At 42.5% G+C, this 16,832-nt stretch overlaps 1 protein-coding gene across 1 annotated transcript; it reads right to left on the bottom strand.

Moving 5' to 3' along the window:
* Positions 1–1,751: 1,751 nt before the first annotated feature.
* Positions 1,752–16,556, bottom strand: STX11 (syntaxin 11). The gene is made up of 3 exons (XM_063391886.1): positions 16,008–16,556; positions 6,797–6,993; positions 1,752–4,810 (listed from the first exon to the last, which is right to left on the bottom strand). Exon 3 carries the CDS (start codon positions 4,803–4,805, stop codon positions 3,939–3,941), a length of 867 nt encoding a protein of 288 aa, XP_063247956.1. The 5' UTR covers positions 4,806–4,810; positions 6,797–6,993; positions 16,008–16,556; the 3' UTR covers positions 1,752–3,938.
* Positions 16,557–16,832: the final 276 nt, after the last annotated feature.

Below are 16,832 nucleotides of genomic sequence, written 5' to 3'. Positions count from 1 at the left end.
GCATAGCTCCATGTGACAATCCCATTGCATTGGAAATTTATTAACCAGAATCACCACAATACAGTATCTATTAAATTACACTGTTTCCTGACTTCATTATATCTGTGATACTTTCCTAGAGATAGAAGCACAACCCCATGTAGCTCTTTCCTTTTTCAAATCAATTTCAAATAGCTGTCAAGGTTCAAAAATCTAGAGAACATGTTTTGTTTTCAAGAAAGAATAAAAATTCAACTTGGGCTGTGCATTCAAAACATCCTTAATGCAGGCTAGATTAGAAAAGCAAGACTTTAGCAAAGCTACTCAGTTCAGCCTCTGGAAAAAAAAAAAGGTATCTGGATCTTAAGAGCTATCCCTTTACTTCAAGAAATTTCTCCCAAGCCATGTGTCAGAGATACCTACTCATGTGTGCAAGTCTGTCCACAGTCCAGTCCTTCATTCTGAGGAAGCAATTGTCCCACCGCCTCTTCTCTAAAATGAAATCCATGAGTTAAAAAAAAAAAAAAAAAAGGAGAACCATATCCATTACATACTAAACAATACTGAACATTAGATTTTTGTAATAGGGGATTTTTTTGTCTCTTTTATATGTATGCTGTGCTGTCTTACATTTTTTAGGAGCAAAGTGCCCCTGGCTGCCAGTTCTTCTTTGGCCTCCTCAGAAAGGACTGGTTGGTGGCTGGTTGGTGGTGTGGGTTCTGAAGCTTCAGCTTCAGTAGGAAACAAAACCAACGTAATAGCAATCCTAAAAGCTAAAACATCCCCTGTCAGATTTTAACTTTTTCACCCTCAAACCCAGTTTAAGTGTTTGCCGTATGAGGGAAGAAGGGAAAAAACCCCTACCAATCCATGGAATGTGCTACACACATCTGCACAGGAGTTGTGCTGACTTTCAGAAGGAAAAGGTAGCTTTCCTCAGAAGGTGTCCATTCTGCAGCTTCTGTTATTAGTATGTTAATATATTATCAAGCAACTTTTATCATCTTCTTCCACTCATCCTGTGTGGCATGAGTCCTTGCAGCTATAGTGTGATCAGGTTTTTTTTTCAAAAGTCTGTTTAACTGTGATTAGGCAAGTTCATGGGCTGGCTAAATTTGAGTTCTTACACAACTGGAGGGTAGAAAACCCCCAAAGTATTAAGCAATGAATGTGAGAATGACAATGGTTGCTGCAGTTACTAGAAGTAATTTTTAAGTGTCTCTTAACTCACAATGCATCTTTAAAATAGTTTTAAAAAGTCTCAGTTTAGTTTTTTGACTAATTCTCATTTTTTCCCCTTCAGCAACACCCCTAAGTCAGGAGAGAAGTATACAATTACCTTTTCTTTCCGCTTTCTTTCCCCACGCCTCAAATCAAACTAAAGATTTGAATACTAGTTTTGCATATCTACTACTTGTGAAATCATCAAGTTCTCTCAGAACTGCCAGAATAAATTTGATTTTTTTTTGAATTAGAGAATCACCTTAGAATGCATGAGACTCATTTTTCTTGGTTTTTTTTAGGGAAAAAACAATAGTAAGTCTATCTCAATATGCAACACATTTCATTTACCATGGCAACAAATATCAGGAGGACTTTTTTCTAGGCCTTGTTTAATCTCCTTTTACTAACCTCATAATTTAGTCCAGCAAGTTTTAAACTAAACTTTTGGCAATGCAAAAAACTAATCAGAGCTGAAGATTAAATGTATGACACTCTGCACATTCAGTTTTTCTTATTAAATGTTTTATTCCATTTGTAGATGCAAAAAAAAAAATGAACCAGCACAAAATAACATGTACATAATTTTATCAAAAAAATTGGCAAGTGCTAGGAATATGCATGTGAAAGAAAATACATTATTTCATTCTTCACTGAGTTATCCCCACATTCTGACTCTCTGAGGTTTGGGGTATTTCTCTACGAATGCACAGTTCCACTGACTTAATGGCAGTGCCTAGAGAGTAAACAACTTTGACTTCTTCAGTAGCATCAAAGCCACTGACTGTGGTCCCAGCTCATCATCCTCCTTTCTCCCAGCTCCAAGTTTGGACATCTCACTGGAGAAGTTCTCAGACAAGCATAACACTGATATCACCAGTACAGCACTGAATATCAAAATATCTTATAGTTTAGGAGATCGGTGTTCCTCATTCTTCCATGTAATCACAGACAGGTGCTACAGCAAAAGGGACACTCAATTTCTGAGAAGAGTAATCCCTTTAGTTTCTATTGTGTAAAAAAGCCTGTCTGGATAAACTGTTTCCCAGTAAGATACTTGGAAATTTGATTTATTTTGCTGTTTTGTTATATTAATACAAATAGTAAGAAATGTTTGGGTTTTTTTTTTCACACATAAAATCAAGGTGCAAAAGGTAAGAAGGGAAAAGTTTCACTGCAACTGGTGCAGGAAGATGTACATCTATGCACATCTGAGGAAAACTCCCAAATAAAAATATTTGAAATGTTGAAATATATTTATTAAAATCGATACAAATAGGACCATCAGTTAGAAAAATTAATTTCTGAAAAAATGGCCTGCATTATTTCAAAGGCTAGCAATAGATCACAGTGTATCAGGAAACCACCAAGAAATATAGTTGGAAAACCTCTAGGAGCAATGATCTATGACTGATCTATGATCAATCACCAGATTGATCTATGATTGATCTATGATCAATCACTAGACTCTGTGAATATGTTGCACTGACAATGCTCAGTGCTTACCAGGACATTTTTTATTTCCTTGCAATACTCCAAACCTACTGGTGTGCCCTTGTTTAAGGGCAGACTCCCATTACACAAAAGGAGAGTTTCCTTTTAAGGTTGAAAAGAGCACTAAAATGACATGAAATTGTTTTCTTTCTTCTTCAGACGTACTGAAGAAAAGGTTCTATTTACTTTCCCAGCTGGAGATTTCCCAGCAACTGGAGAAAAGTCAAATTTTCTGTTCACCAGTAAAATTGCATATTAAAAAAAATAATCCTTCATCCAATTTAAATAGATATTAAGACATTCATATTGGGTCAATGCTTATAAATAATAAAAGTGTACTGACAGGCCAGTCATTCCACTAAAACTGCTTCTATGTATGTGCCAGTACAGGAGACCCTAAAATGCTTTCTCAGCCCCACAGCTGTTGGCTTCCTATCGGTGGTTTCTGCAGAAAGCCACTCCATGTTTCTCCTCTGGCTGAAGTGTTAATTGGCAGAAGAAATGCAACAGAGCATGAGAGCATGGCAGGTTTGAAACTGAAAGTCCAGAGAGTGGCTCAAGTTAAAAGTGAGTGAGATGCCTCAGTGTTGCAGTGCTTTTAGCCACCTTGAGAGAGTTGGGTACTCAAAATAGAAAAAAGCAGTCACTTGCAAACAAAGAGAGCAAAATGTGTATATTATCATTTAAGGTGCAGCCACTTCTGTTAAGATTCCAGACAGCTGGAAATCAAGTTGAAAGAGAAACTAGTTCTGTGTCCTGCTCCTGCTCCAAATTCAGTATTTTATCAAATTTGCATCAAGCAGGCTCCAGACTAGACTAAAACTGAAATCTCCTGATTCTGTGATGTACTGTGTCACCCCAGGCAATAAGACTTCACCATGTGCAGCCTCACTTCAACAAATAAGAATAAAGTTACTTTTTGAAAGTATTCCTTTTCCCTAGGATAAGTTACTCATTCTTCTTTCTTGCCTATATGAAATGAGTATCAATGTAGAGATATTGCACGTCTAGTTACAGTAACAGAACATTTCAATAAAAAATAGATTAAAAATAGTTTTGTCAACATTTCTAGGAGTTCATAAATAGAAACAGACTTCAGCACATTTAGTAAAAAAGGCAATCCACAAAACCAACTGCAAAATATGCCCCCTATTTCTAGGGCTTGTCATTACAGAGAAGTCTCTGGAAAGAACACCTGATTTTGAAGACATTCAAGTCAGTCTGTGATAGCTCCAATGGGACCATCACCTTCTGCAACATGATAAGCAGCAGCACAGGATTGTTCTGAGGGGATGTTTTCTCCTGTATTCCAAAGCTTTTTTCACTTGGTCTTTAGCATCTCCTACATAGTCCTCAACATTTTGCATATTTATCTCAATAACATCAAAGGTGTCCGCCTGCTCCTCCACCAGCAGGGCCACCTGCAGAAAGAGCTCATGAACTTCCTTAATGCGACCTTCTAACTTCACCAGCTCCTTGTGTCGCGTCTCTATCTCATTCAGGGCTGCGCGAGCTCCCTTAACATCCGACAAGAGATTCTCGGAGAAGACATCCCATTTGCCTTGCTCAATCATCTCCTCAATCTGGTGTCCAGAAACATCTTTGCCCATGATCTCCAGCTGCCTCTGAATTCGAATCTTGCAGTTCTCCCGCTGGCGCATCTCTGTTGCGTTGTAATCAAACATAGCGTCCTGAAACGTGTGCATGAGGTCAACGTAGTGGTTCTTCGCCACCCTGGCAATGACAGACATGGCTCCGTATCTTGTTATTGCGTCTTCACAGAAATCTCTCATGACCTGCAGTTTCCTGTGGATGCTCTCTCCACGGCTCTTAATGTCTCTGGCAATACAGTTAGTATCTCGTTTGATGCTACTAAGACGGCGCATGGAAGTAAGGAAGCGGGAGTTTTGCTTTCTGAGGCGGTTGACATCCGCTTTTAGGTGGTCATTTTCTGTCCGGATGTTCTGTATGTCCTTATGAAGAACTTCTAAGGCATAATCCGTCTCATAAAGGAGAATATCCTGGGGTGAATTTTCATCATCATCACTATCAGAAAACTGTTGGTTGTGTAACCTGGCAAATTCACGCAGCTCACTTAAGCGGTCTTTCATCCTGCCTGTAAAACAGGAACGGGAGAAGTGAGTTTGAAGCAACTAAAATATTGGTTAAAAGAGTTGAAAATCTGTAATTAATAGCTACATCATGGTGATAACTAAATCATAGATAACACATGTAACTCATCAAAGATAACCCAAAATACCAGATTTTAAATTTGTTCACAGTATTTTATACACTGATGGATATCACATCCAAAACTCTGCTAGAACACTGTTGTAGAAAATACAAAGGTTGGAAACAAAAACTGCAGGAAAGAGGACAACAAATCCTGAAGACAAATCGAAGAGAATAGTAGGACAGTCCCAAAATCCCCACAAATTTTTTTTTACTTTACCCTCCAAGTAAAAGACTCCCCAGTCTTTTACTTGGAGGGCAAAACCTGATAGCCTGATAGCCTTCACCTTTCAGCATCTGTAGACGTGTTAATAACCAAACACCTCTCACTGCTGCTCATTGCAGAAATCTCCTCTAGCTCCTGATCTTTCATAACATAACTGCCCAAAATGTTACAGGGCTTCCCTCATTCTAAGTTTGCTTTTCCTGGGAGAATACTTAGAAGCCTCTAAGAAACAGAAATGGCATTGACCAATATAGTTGGGAAAGGAAAGTTTCAAAAAATAGTGTAGAAACTATCAAAATAGAGGCAAAAAAGGGAAAAAAAGAAAAAAAAAGAAAAAAGAAAAAAGAAAGAAAAAAAAACCACAAAAAAAAAAGAAAAAGAAAAAAACAAAAAAGAAAAAACAAAAAAGGAAAAACAAAAAAGAAAAAGCAACTTTAGTGTTTCCAGATGCTATCATTGACTACAGAGTATCAGACACCAACAATTAGGGGTGTGCAGCATCTCTCTTATAAGGAGAGACTGTGAGAGCTGGGCCTGTTTAGTCTAGAGAAGAGAAGACTGAGAGAGAATCTGATCAACACATACAAGTATGTCAAAGGCAGCTGCCAAGAGGATGGTGCCAGACTCTTTTCAGTGGTACCCAGCAACAGGACAAAGAAAAATGTCCATAAACTAAAACGCAAGAAGTTTCATCTCAACATGAGGAAGAACTTCTCTACATTGAGGGTGGCAGAGGCTGCCCAGGGAGGTCGTGGAGTCTCCCTCTCTGGAGGCTTTCAAAACCCACTGGGACACATTCCTGTGTCACCTGATTTAGCTTACCCTGTCTTGGCAGGGGATTGTGACTAAATTATCTCCAAGGTCCCTTCCAACCCTAACAGTTTGGCAGTTCTGTGAACTTTGTGCTTACCGCTCCTTAAACTTAAGAAAAATTAAATTTCATTTCCCTTCTACAGAGAGCACAGTAACAATTGGCTCAACAATGATTTCACTTTCTGTTTGTATTTTCTTTGTCAAGCAAATCCTGAGTAAAGCTCCTGTGTAATAAACTCATAATTTTGTAAGAAAAGTTCCACCCTTCCTTTCCAGGAAGAAATGGAGAAGCAAACACATAGTAATTCACAACATGAAAATACTAATGCTGTAGTAAATTCATGTGTATACTAATTCTGCAGTATCTCTAAAAATACTGCTTTTTTTTTTTCTTTTAATACAACAGGAAAGATTGTAAAAAGGTTGTAAAAAGTCAACCATTAAAAGAGTAAGGAGCTGTCAAGTGTTGCCTTGGATTGCACCACATTGTTGCCTGCACACAAGATCAATTAAACACTGGCCTGTGCACTATCACTTCCAGCAAGTCTCTGCCTCCAGTCTGTATGGGCTGAATAAAAGTTGTACAACACAAAATTTAATACTCATCAATCAGTTCATGCTGTCTCCTTGACTATGTTGCTACTGTTCATTTTGTCAGGGATTTCCCCAGCAAAATCTTTGGAAAGTTCCATAAACTGGTACCAGTAATTTGGGGAAAAGCAGATCTAACAGCCCCACAGTCAGGTTTCAGCCCAGTCTTTAAGAACAATACTATCACTCTTGATGAGTTATGATGCCCACTTGAGACACTTCAAGCACAATTCTTTGTACCTGGAATGTTCAGAAGTCAGCTCCTTCTGACTTCAGTCACTGCTGCAAGCCTCAAGCTTTGCTGAGTAAAATCACAGAGGAACAAGCTGGACATCAGTGAATGAACACATGGATCAAGGCCGCTTGTGAAGAGCTCCTCTCCAGTGACATGGACAGCATCACACACGATCTCCGTGACCCGGCAGATCCAGCAGAGTCTAGTTGTAAGCGGAACAGAGGGATCAAGTTGCAGTTGCACTTACAATCTTCACCTGGCTTTTCTCAGCTTCCCAATACTTAGTTCTAAAAGCTGACATTATTTGTATATATGTACCAAAACCTACATTCAAGGTGCTCAACATTAGCATCTTTTAACTCTGCATTGAGGACCTGTACCTGTCTGGGATATGTCTCCACAGCTGAAGTGTTCACACTTTTGTCCTAACAAATAGATGCCTCCTCTTTAAGCCTGGCTTCGGAGTTCTGCACTATCAGGGACTCTTTGGCACTTTCTTTCATTCCCCCAAGTCCCGTCTTCTACACTCTTTTTCTAAAGTGCTTCACCTAGCCTGCTTCCCACTTCATCTTCACATTTTCAAGATGCTCTTCCTTATCTACACACAGTGCCTGGACAGGATGGAAGCACAGGAAGTGAGTAACTTTAAGCCTGTATTTCAGCATCGTGTTAGGCCACAAACACCACAAATTACAGAGGACACCTGGTCAGCTTTATACTGAACATGCTCAAGTACCCCATAGGTCAGCATTTGCAATATTTGGCCGAAGAGATTTGTGAGGTTCAATAAAATGTTTGGATTTCAGCTTTCTTGAGCACCTTTTTGCTCAAGGAACACAGTAAATTTATTTGGGGTGTTTGCAAACTGTTGCTTTGAGAAACATGCAATTTGGCAGAATTTCAGGATTTTTTACGTAAAGAAAAACAGTAGGCTGGAATGTAACATCACCACAGAGGTCTTTTCCTATTTCAAACTCTTATTTCAAACAAGGGGGCACCAGATCTTCCCAAGAGAGGACAATAACTTCCAAGCATTCCTTGGATGGTGTCAGGGGCAGAACTGACACTAAAGAGCTGAAATAAATAAGCAGAGAGAGCAGCAGGGAACAGCAATTTGAAACATTTCAACTTAACAAATCATGGTTTAGAGAAGTTGGCCTCCTCTACATGATGCTGTTGTTAGTCAGCAAAGTTTGCATCTACGTATATGTTGACTGCATTGCTTGTAATTAGAACAGCAATATATTAATACATGGTACGTTACTGGTTGTTAGGGATAGCCTCAAACCTCAGTCTGTAAAATGAGCGTCAGTCTCTCCCTTCACACAGTGTCCGGTGCAGCAGCAGAAGTTGGGCTCTCTGACGGGGAAGCAGCTCTGCAGGACCTCAGTGTGCTGGCAGGCATGAACGGGAACATGAGCCATGCACCCACGCTGGAGCAGCAAAAGGGAGGAAGGAAAGGGACCCCTCCTGTCTGACACTTGAGACACCACATCTGGAGTGTTGCTCACCACACACACTGGGATGAGCTCAGGGCAGCCCCAGAGGTGGTCTGAGGTGCTGGAGCACCTGACATGTGAAGAGAGGCTGAGAGAGTTGGGAATGTTCAGCCTGAGAAACAGGAAGCTCAGGGGAGATCTTGTTGCCATCACTAACTGCTTCATTCAAGGCTAGACCCTTCATGGAAATGTACAGCAATAGCACAAGATGCAACACACCTAAGTGGAAACAAGAGAAAAGACAACCAGATACGAGCCCAGAAAAGTTTTGGCATCAGCATCCTTGAAGATATTTAAAACTCCATTTGACATGGCCCTCAGCAACCTAAACTGCCTGTGTGCTTTTGGAGCAGGCCTGGATTTGACAATGTCCAAAGATCCAGTCTAAATTGTTCTAGTAATCAGCCTTAGATAAAAAGTTTGCTAATTCAACCATGAACATTGAATATATTCAATTACTTGCACAAATCTATATAAGAGACATCTAACACATTGGAATATTAAGACAGCAGCTACTCTGGAGGAACAACTGCAACTGTATAACTGCCTTCATTCTAAGAGTGTGAGGTTTAATAGATTAGCTGTCAGTTTTATTTTATTTTAAAATGCTAAGTATATTCAAACTGGAACATGTGCTTCCACACTTGTATTTTTGGGCTAAGTAAATCTGTCCTGGTAAATATGAAGTTCCTTCCTCAGTCCATCATGATGTGTGCACCCAAACACACACACAGGAAATACAGGCCAGGTGATGAGTGCAGAGGTTACGACTTTGAAGGCAGATACCCAGCAAGTACAGTCAGCCGGGGGCATGTTCAGTGCTCATCCTTTCATGTTACTGTGCTACTTACTGGTATTAATCACCACAGTGACAAGCTTTCCCATGATGCATGAGAAACATACAAATTGTCCTGTTGCAATACGACTGCAGCCCCAGACAACTGTGTATAATATGGGATTTCAGACAAGAAAGAAAATCACTCTGAAAATCAAAAACTATGCATATGCATACACCCCCTTTATGTTAGCCCCATATACTGCAAATGGGAGTCCTACAAACATTGCCTAATGTTGCCATGCTGATGTTCTGAAGCCTGCTAACTGTGTAGAAATAATCTAAGGAGGAAAAGTTATTTTTGTAGAAACAAGTGAGTTACACATTTATGTTTATTTCAGCTCTAACATTTGTATATCCACACTATCACCATATGGGCCATTCACTCAAGAGTTGGGCTCAACGATCCTTGTGTGTTCCTTCCAGCTCAGAATATTCTGTGATTCTGTGATCAGAGTTTGGGGACAAATGGTGAAATGATGAAGCAGCTTCAGCACAACATCTGTATTTCATGGCCAGCTGCTGTGAAGGAAGGCAGTGTACATTTTTCCTTCTTGCAGCATTCATAAATGGCAGCTGCTACTTAATACCATCTTGTGGCTTACCAAAAGTCTAGTCAGTAATCTTGTCAGCCTTGAGTAGGGCCTAACAAGATGAAGCTTTTACTTCAGTTGTTTGAGGAACAACAGATATTTCAAAACAAGTCAGTTAAAAATAATTTCTGTCAGTAGTGCTTCTCGCCCTTGCAAGGTAAAAGGAACCAATGTGGCTCATCCATCCATGTGGCCATTCAGAGCATGTGATTTTGATTGCATGACACACCATAGATGTGACCCAAAAAACAAGTGGAGAACGATTAGGAAATAACCTGCTCTTAGGCAAAATTACTTCATAGCTAAGTGTGTGTCAGCACATTTCAGTGACTTCCCATATGGCTTGTGGAGGATGTAGTATTGATGGAAATCTACTCATATGGACTTGCTGAATTGAACACACAGCATTCCAAGGCAAACAGAGTGCTGCTGTTGCACCAAAATGCAAGTCACACATAGGTAAAAAAAGTGTTAAATTTAGCTGAAGCCTTCTGTTTAAGAGTTGGAGTCTCAGATTTAACAAATTTCTAGTAACTACCTGTTTTGTAAACAAATGTCTTAGACCAGATTTAATATTTTTGCTTGGTATCTGTTCTCTAATAATAGATTAATAGACAATATTAATTAACTTGGGAAAAGGACTTTTTTTGGGGAAAAGACTTTTCTGGGAAAACAGTACGTTTTCTTCTTTCCAGAAGAGTAATTGGCTTATAGCAGAGCACTAGTCATCTTTTCAGTCCAAATTCCCTGTCTTTCCATCCATGCCCACAGGTGGCATAGCAGGCTTGAATTTTTCAAATTACTCATCTTTTTTTCTCTCTCTTCTCCTCTGTACGAGTCTGAAACAACAACAAAAAATATATAATCTAATGATAAGGACAGTTTGCCTTCTCAAGCTGTTCTAAGATCACGTATGTGTAATAACTCCAATATTAACAACTATGACAGAGATCAGCAGTTCAAAAACTTTTTGGGGCCTCACTGAAAGGAAGTTGTCCTCTCTGGAATTTCTTGGATTTCACAATGTTTAAAAATAGACAAAATGCATTCAGGAATTAAAGTCCATGAGTTAACATTGAATGCCAGGTATAAAGCTACAGAAATCCATCAAGAAGTTGCCATGTGTATCTGGAGACTACACTACCCATGTACACATGCTCATTAGAGCCTGTGTACAGCAGAACACCACCTTTACACCTTCCATCGCCCTAGAGACAAATATCTGCAGTTGCAGATGTCTCAGGGTATTAATTTTTCCCCAAAAGCCTGCATGAAGTGTCAATTTCTCTGTTTATGCCAGGACAAGTTATGTATTACAAGCTGATATATTCAGAGAAGTAGGGATGACTCCACTCTTTGCAGGCTACTTCTGCATCTGGCAGAATCTCCAAGTCTCCAGGGGCTCCGTTCCCATCATAAAGGCTAGGAAAAACCTAGGGCAGGGGGGGAATTAATTCAGATTGTTGGCTCTAGTTCAAAGAAATGAGGCAATTATTGCTAGAATACTGATAGCTTTGGAGGTTCTTCTTTGACTTATCCCAGTTTCTTTACCAGAAAGGACCTTCCAATCTTTGTATGACAATATATTATAAATTCAGGGATCTAGGGTGCATCTCGTACTTCTCAGATGTACTGAATACAGTTAACCATCCTGGTGTTTTCCATAGACTGGTTATCAGCTTTCCCAGACATTAGCATCAAAACTAGGAGATGCTGCTGGTGTGTATTAAATGCATTATAATATGCCATTTTTCACAAATTTATGATAAGACTGAGAAAAAAATCTGATGTTTTAACTTGTTATTACTCAAGCCATGACAGCAAACATTATTGCTGCATTGGAGAAGTCAGCTTGTTTTATGTGTGTTGACTGCTATTATTTACTAGGTTGTCTAAATTTTCGCTGGAGAGCTGTGGATCACCACTGACAAATTTTCAATAGTGGACAGATAAAATGGATTCTCAGTATCTCCTCTTGACCTTTTCCTCACAAGTCACATAAATGAGCAATTGTAACTAAATTTGATGTTGGTTGGGTGGGGTGGGGAGCAGTTGTAACAGGACTGTAGACAAAAAAAGTTTCTCCATCCTCACTGGTTTGCAACGCCAAAGTCTTCAGGTAAAGCTGGCCTAGATGGAGACAAGGGGAGTGTGAACTATACCTCCAAGGGCTTGGCAAATGGTTAAGACAGATCCACACCACTAACATAAACAGCGAGGCAGCCATCCATGCATTTCTTGGCGATTACATCATTGCAGGTCACCGTGCAGGGCAATCAGCCAGCACACTCACAGGCAGCGCTGGCACTGGGGCACCGTGAGTATGTACATTATCCAGTTAATCACCTCGGCTTGCCTGGAACACGTCGGCTCAGCGAATAGCTGTGCACATACCACACTTACACAACTACCACTGCTACCACACAGTGGTATTTATAAGTGATTAAGACATTATGTTGGTATGCAAATAGAAATATGAGGTTGCATGTGACCATCAGTCAGAAGCAACATGCTCTACTGATGTTTTTAAATTAGCACAACTGCATTATTTTTTGAAAAGCACATATATTTAAGGCATGTGATAAAGTGTTACAACCTGAGACCAAGTACTCCTGACTTTAAAAAAAAAAATCCTTCAAGGTTAAATACAGGGTGTTTTCTTGGTAGTTGGTCATAAGAGCTGATGCACATGAGGCCCAGTTTGGGACCCTATTGCAAAATCTACACAACTGTACCTCCACCAAACTAGTTCCAGCCAGGAAATAACCCCTACAGCCACACAGGCATGCCCACAGCCTCAGCCCCAGGACACATCAGGCTTTATAGCAGCTACCTTAGCAGCCCATGGGTATTTACAGGCCTATTCAAAGCACCAGTGAAGTTGAGACAAGATATAGATGCAATTAGGGACACACCTGATTTGGCATATCAAAAGCTCAAGCAAGCTTTATTCTGCTTTCAAAAATAACTGAGCTGTCACTACCACAAACACAGCACAGAGAAAAGGCATAGCAGGAAAAGCCGTAGTATGCAGTCATTCCTTGACCTTTGTGAACATGAGCTTGTTGAGAATAATCCTGGCAATTAATGGGTTAACTGCCATAGCAGATCAGGCAAAAGCTGCACACATGATAAGCCTTCAAAATCAAGATATGTGACATCATTCTCTCTCTAATAAAACTACATAAATATGACCTAGATGTCAGTGCCAAGCACTGTGTGTGAGCTCTTGCTGATTGTGTAGAGTGTCTTGATATCTCATCTAGCCTATCAAAGCAGAGATAAAAACCAATTGCTTTGCTCCCCTCATGTGGAGCCCCCCCACTACCCAAGAGGGGTTCCCAGGAGCCAGCCCTAGACCACTCCCTGGGAATAATGTTCCTCACTAAAGTTGGCTCATGGCCACATCTTGGGGAATAACCCAAAATGCAAGCATAACCAAAAATGTCTTCACTGCAAAAAGTGGTAACCCCAGATTTGGCATTGAGATGGGTTTACTGGATCAAGTTAACTTTTCCTCAGTAGTTTCTGCACCATGCTTTGTCATCCTTGAACTACAGGGATGACCAGAGTAAAAAGAAAAAAAAAAAATGGATAAAAGATAATAGAAAGTGTATCTGGTCCAGCACCTTCATATTTGACACAGCAGTTGTCTTCTCACCATCAGAACTGGTTTTGAAGAGATCAGCATTAGGATGGGTATCTGACACACTCAGATGTTATCCATATTTTCCATTAGTAACTTAGAGAGGGGAACCAAACATGAGCTTGTACAGTCTCCAGGCAACACTGAACTGGAAGGGAGTAGAAGCAAGCATTTGGTGGGGGCAGAGGAGTAGAAATAAAGAGAATTTAGGGTGATCTTGACAGTAAGAGAAGAATTAACAAAAATAAAAGGAAACTCAATATAGACAAGCCTGGTATACTTAGATAAAATTATTCACTCAAGTATAAAGTAGGAAACACCTAGTTTAGCAGCAGGAAAGCATTGGTGAGGTTATAGCTGATTGTAAGCCACAAAATAAGTTCACAATAAAAAAACCAAAACCTCATGTCTTCTACAAGGGATGGCTTGGGAAAGACTGGTTTTGCTCTGCTTGGCACAGATAAGGCCTCAGTTGAAAAAGTACATGCTGAAATAGTTATCACATTAGGAAAGTCAAAGGGACCATATTTGGCATTGTCTCCAAATAGTTTAGAAAATACACTCCTGGAGAAAGAGGAGCTGAAGGAATTGTCTTCATTTAATTCAGAAGACCAGGGAGAGAGACACAGAACTCCAACACATAAAAGGAGTTTTCTATGAAAAAGGAAATGGCCAGTTTGATCCAGTCTTGACACTGAAAACATGCAAAGCAAGCCTTTTCTTTCACAAGGCCTATGTTGAACTGGCTGTGACTTGCTGAAAATTGGACCATTGGACCAGTGCTTTCCCTGTGGAAGCACTGTGGGACCTTCTTCCTTGACACTTTCAATCAAGGAAGCTACAGAAACCCCTCTCAAGCCTGGTTTAGGTGCACAGCTACAGTGCACCAAATGGATAAAGCGATGTCTTACAGTCCCACAGTGGCCCCGCATTCCCAGGATTTGTTCAGTGCCCTCGCCCCCAGTGTCACTGTGTGTCCAGCACAACACATATGTTCACACACTGCCGCCTGTGCTGGGGAGAAATTTAGGTGACTCTTGTCACTCTGCAGATTCTCTTCCTTCTCTCTTATTTATGCCCCAGTGGCAACTACCATTTCTCCTTCTGAAGCAGGTCTTGGTTACTGTTAGTGTACTCTTACTAGAGTGAAAGATGTCAGACATAGAGCATAATCCCACAGCACCCAAATTCTCCAGGACTGATAGAGTATGCAGTTGCATTCCATAGCATCATGTTTATCTGCAGGGCCCAGAAGAGACTACATTTTACTAATTTTAATGTCTCAAGAGATCTTCTGTACCATGCTTACTTTTTTCATGGAGATGTCTTTCTACAACAGAGTTTAACTTGCAGTTTTAGCCTCAGCCAAAACACCAGATAACATATGACTGAACACAGATAACATATGACTGAACGTGCAATTTTGGTTTTAGAGCAGTGGGCATACAAAGCAGTCAGAGAAAAAAGAATGAGAAAAAGGTCATCGAATTAGTTGGACACCTACACCATCCTTTCTAAATGATGACATTTATTCTGTTCATCTGCTAGACCTCTGGTCTGTTTTGAATTTTAAAAAAAAGTTATGGTCTTCTTGTAGTCTTGCCGCTATTTAAATAGTGAGTATCAGCACTGGTAAGAAAGCATCATCATTCAAATTGTATTCTTATCCTAAAAAGTCATATATTGCCATTGGAATACCTGACAGCTTAAAAGAGCTAAAATACCATCTAAAATACCAGCTAAAGAACAGGAACAAGAAGTGCAAGCATCCGTTTTTGGCCAGTGCTGTTATTCTAGTCATTTCCTTTCTCAGTATCACAGAGTGACATGTAGTTATCTCAGAAATACCCGAGTGCCAGTTCTTCTTGGTAGGAAGGAAATTAGTATCAATTTAATAGGAAGCAATCAAAGAACACTAACTTTTGCACTCACTTCCAGATCTGGTCATGATGATGCTCGAGAACAAAGGAAATGCTATTATATTTTGCATATAAACCAAATTTTCAGTAAAATCTACTATGAAGCAATTCATAACCATGTATGAGCACTATGAATAAAATGTTAATACTCGTTAAGCCAGACTAACAAGGCAGTGGAAATGCAGACATCCGTTGTGAGTGGATGAGAAGACAAATATTTGAAAGTGCCTCTGTTTTTCTCTCGTCCTGTGAAAACCCAGCACCCCTTTTGCATTCCACGAGGAGCACGGCTAGCCTAAGGCACCTTCGGACCCAAAAGCCCAGTCCGCATTTCCATCTCTCCTGCCTCCGGGCTTCAGACTCCGCCACTGCACTCTAAGGGGGCAGTTTCGTCTACTCTTGGGCAAAACCGAGGTGCCGAGCGCCCCGCACGCCCCGCGGCCCCTCCGCCCCGCCGGCTGGGCTGGCTGCCGAGCACCGGGCACGCCCCGACAGCCCGGGAAGGGGCGGCCAGCCCGGGCTCCGGCGCTGCCCAGCGCTGCCCTCCCTCCGGCCGCAGCTCCGGGCGCGTCCGGGAACTCCAGCTGATGCTCAGAGGAGCTCGGGAATACGGCTGTGCCCCGTCCCGGGAGCCACCCCGCTGTGCTGGGGGTGAAGAAACCAAACCCTGCCTGGCCCCGAGGAAAGCGCTGTCTCGTCCAACCCCGTCCCGGCAGCTACTCACCCCCGGGCAGGGCAGTCCGGCCGGTCCCGTGTCGCTCCGCCCCGCCGACCCCGAGGTGCCGGTGTCACTCCCGAGGTGCCGGTGCCCCTCCCGAGGTGTCGGTGTCCCTCCCGAGGTGCCGGTGTCGCCCCCGAGGTGCCGGTGTCCCTCTCGAGGTGCCGGTGTCGCCCCCGAGGTGCCGGTGTCCCTCTCGAGGTGCCGGTGTCGCTCCCGAGGTGCCGGTGTCCCTCTCGAGGTGCCGGTGTCCCTCCCGAGGTGCCGGTGTCCCTCCCGAGGTGCCGGTGTCCCTCTCGAGGTGCCGGTGTCGCCCCCGAGGTGCCGGTGTCACTCCCGAGGTGCCGGTGTCCCTCTCGAGGTGCCGGTGTCGCCCCCGAGGTGCCGGTGTCACTCCCGAGGTGCCGGTGTCGCCCCCGAGGTGCCGGTGTCCCTCCCGAGGTGCCGGTGTCGCCCCCGAGGTGCCGGTGTCACTCCCGAGGTGCCGGTGTCCCTCCCGAGGTGCCGGTGTCACTCCCGAGGTGCCGGTGTCCCTCTCGAGGTGCCGGTGTCACTCCCGAGGTGCCGGTGCCGCCGCAGCGCCCATTTGCCGTCGAGGCGAGCGCTCTTCCCGCGGAGCGCCCCGCCCCTCCGGTCGGCTCGCCCGCCCATTGGCTGCGAGGTGCTCATTTGCATGGCGGCGCCCCGCCCCTTTCCCCTCCCGGCCGCCCCTCCTGGCCCGTGGAAAGATGCGCGGCTCCCGTGGCTGCCCAGCGGGGAAAGTCCGCCCCGTGGGTACCGGGAAGCGTGGGCGCGGTGAGCTGGCCCCTTTCTTCCCCATCGGCCCCGTGG

This window comes from Prinia subflava, chromosome 2 (genome assembly GCF_021018805.1).
Source record: "Prinia subflava isolate CZ2003 ecotype Zambia chromosome 2, Cam_Psub_1.2, whole genome shotgun sequence".
In the NCBI taxonomy this organism is placed as follows: domain Eukaryota; kingdom Metazoa; phylum Chordata; class Aves; order Passeriformes; family Cisticolidae; genus Prinia; species Prinia subflava.
This window is presented reverse-complemented; position numbering and strand designations above follow the sequence as displayed.

Excerpts from the sequence above, each read along its gene's own strand:
- STX11 (XM_063391886.1), bottom strand. The coding sequence starts at position 4,805 with ATGAAAGACCGCTTAAGTGAGCTGCGTGAATTTGCCAGGTTACACAAC.